Genomic DNA, 2,732 nt, shown 5'->3' with positions numbered 1-2,732 from the left:
CAGGACATCATTACCTGCAGTGTTCCCTCAGTGAGGACTGAACTAGACAAAAGGGCCTTCTCCTACTCCGCTCCTGTTTCCTGGAATATCTTGTAAAAAGATCTGAAGCTCTCAACCTTTGACCTCTCTGAGTGGCTTCAAACATCTGATAAGCTGGTGAAAACCAATGCGGACATGTTCCTGTTTTTAGCATTTTACAAGGCTTTATAATGTAGCTGTTTTTGTTTTGTTCTTTTTTACATCATGTCTTCCATTTATTTTAATTTGAGATGCTTTTACGATTGTCCACTGTTGTCGTCCGTGTTCTTTGTTAAAACCAGGTCTCTGTTGTAAACGAGTCCTCGAGGCTCAATGAGACTAACCTGTAGAAATAAAGACCGAATTGAATAAAACGTTCAAATGGTTGAATACTTTATATAGGCACTGCAAATGAGTTCTCTCAGGTAAGTGCACACTCTTGTTCATTTAAAGTGCAAGTGATTAACGAGAACATTTCAAAGAAAATGTTTAAGTGGCCAAAGATTCTAACATAACTTAGTAAAATTAAGACGAATGTCCACAACTGAACTGTATGAGATGTAAGAGAGACAAAGAAACATAAAAGCTGTTACAAGTGGCTCATTATGATCTAGGGTAACCAAACACCTGAGCCCGTCACGTGCTGACTGCCAACAGAGGAAACAGTCACTGTGTGAAAACCAAGTCAAACCTTAAAACCCCTTGAATTGTGAGCAGCACACAATGATGTTGACACGTGAATGTTTCTGTGTCCACAGCGTTTTATGTAAGAGATATGGAGCCTTCACTTCCTGCTTCTACAAGAACATCGTGAGCTCAAGTATAACTGAGGCCTGGTTGTGTGCTCGCTGCGTTCAGGGAGAGAACGACAGGTCCTTCAGCAGTGAGACGCACCTGGTGGAAGAAGGCGATCTTGTCTACATTCTGATGTAGGATTTGCTCCATAAAGAGGTGCGGGAGGAAGAGGAGGCAGCTAAGAGGTTAGTGACATCATCGACTGTCAGTTGAACATTTTGTAGAAACATCATCAAAAGTGTGATTGTGTAAAAACTGTATTGTCAGAGCACCAGCTGAGTCACGTAAAGTCCAACTTTCTGTGTTTGGACTCTATAAACGATGTTCCTCCTGTAGAGCTCCAAGCAGATGACTTCTCTCATGTTTCACCAAGAAGTTACTGATCTTTTTTATTTTATTTAATCCACATTAAGCAGTATCCTGCTATTAAACTATTCCACATGGAGATGCATGTTTTGAGGCGTAATTTGCACATTTTATTTCAAAGCTGTGATACAGGACAACCATTTTGAAGGGTGTTTCAATGCTTACTCCGTTAGTGCAAACATGAGCTCACTTATAAATGTTCGGAGCCTAAAACTGTAGAATTTGATGTCAAAGCTCCTGGAGACGTTCCAGCTCACTCTAGAGCTCACATCATTCATGTCCACCTCCACGGGGAATCCCAAGTGTTCCTGGTGGTTTTCACCAGTAAACCTGCTCCTGCTTCACAGCCAACATGTTTAAAGTATGAACTAAAGTGAAAACCTAGAGTGGTGACAGGAACAGCACCAGGTCAAACCAAAGATGTAAAGCTGAACTTTAAATAACAAATGAGATCAGACTGAAAGGAGCTGGCCATGTGTGTCCTTGTTCAGGGCTTCTTCTCCTCTTCAGCTGCTTCTGTTTCGATGCTCTCCAGCAGACTGTGCGTCTCTTCCTCCAGCATCAGCGTGACAGGGTTCAGGTGAAAAAGGTGCCTAGAAAAAAGACCGCCACAGAGCAGAGAGAGGTGTTAGACAGGTGCACCTGCCTGATATCCTGTTCTACCTCTTGTTAGGAACGCTCACTTGTGTTCACAGGTTGGGAAGAACAAGTCTAGGATCTTCACGATGAGTGCTGATCCAACAATGCCAATCACGACCACCCACATAACCAGGAAGAAGAGGGGCAGGGACTCGGAGCAGAAGCGCCGCAGACGCTCCCTGGCCTGCTCCACCCACTGACACATGGCCTACAGGACAAACAGAGAAGCCTGGTCTGGAAATGTCTTCAGACAGGATACACAACGTTTCTGTCTGTTGTTAAGGATTTAAATAAAAATATATTGTGTGAACAACAAATTCCATGCTCAATAATCCAGTTTTTTTTTCATTGACCCTTTATTTATCCAGGTAGTCTCATTGAGCCACGAGAACTAATTTTCAAGAGAGACCTGTTTAGGAGCAGATGGGGGTTAAGGGCCTTGCTCATGGGGCCCAGAGTGGGGCGAATGAGGGTGAGGGCAAGTGTGGGTGCTTCACCTACCCCACTGACATTTTTGATGTTGTCGGTACCGGGGCGTGAACCGGCGATCTTCCGATTACAGGCCCACCTCTCTAACCTCTGCACCACCACTCCCCAGGTATAGAATCCAACATTTTTCAGTCAGGTCATCTGGACAGTTTCTTTTTTTGTGCTGAAACATTTCACCTTCGATCCAGAAGGCTTCATCAGTCAAGGAAACACACAACAAAACTGATTCTTCCCCCAACAGCTTACTCCAAAGTGGAACAAACCAGTTATATTGGTGCTAAGATGGTCTCTTTGGTACCCCCCCTCCTCCACTGACGGCTCTCTTCCTTATTGACAGTCTTGTCAAACTGGTTGAAAACAACAAAGGTCCAGATGACCTGACTGAAAATATAAATAAAAAAAAAAAAAATATATATATATATATA

The 2,732-nt window shown here is 43.3% G+C and overlaps 1 protein-coding gene across 1 annotated transcript in view; it reads right to left on the bottom strand.

Annotated features, from left to right (window-relative positions):
- Positions 1-311: 311 nt before the first annotated feature.
- ginm1 (glycoprotein integral membrane 1) overlaps positions 312-2,732 on the bottom strand; it is a 9,682-nt gene continuing 7,261 nt past the window's right edge. Inside the window, exons 7-8 of the mRNA XM_037685695.1 lie at positions 1,863-2,026; positions 312-1,772 (exon numbers count right to left, since the gene is read on the bottom strand). Coding sequence (XP_037541623.1) covers positions 1,667-1,772; positions 1,863-2,026 — 270 coding nt within the window. The 3' untranslated portion in view covers positions 312-1,666. The remainder of the gene's footprint in view (positions 1,773-1,862; positions 2,027-2,732) is intronic.

This window comes from Nematolebias whitei, chromosome 12 (genome assembly GCF_014905685.2).
Source record: "Nematolebias whitei isolate Nwh7 chromosome 12, NemWhi1, whole genome shotgun sequence".
NCBI lineage: Eukaryota > Metazoa > Chordata > Actinopteri > Cyprinodontiformes > Rivulidae > Nematolebias > Nematolebias whitei.
This window is presented reverse-complemented; position numbering and strand designations above follow the sequence as displayed.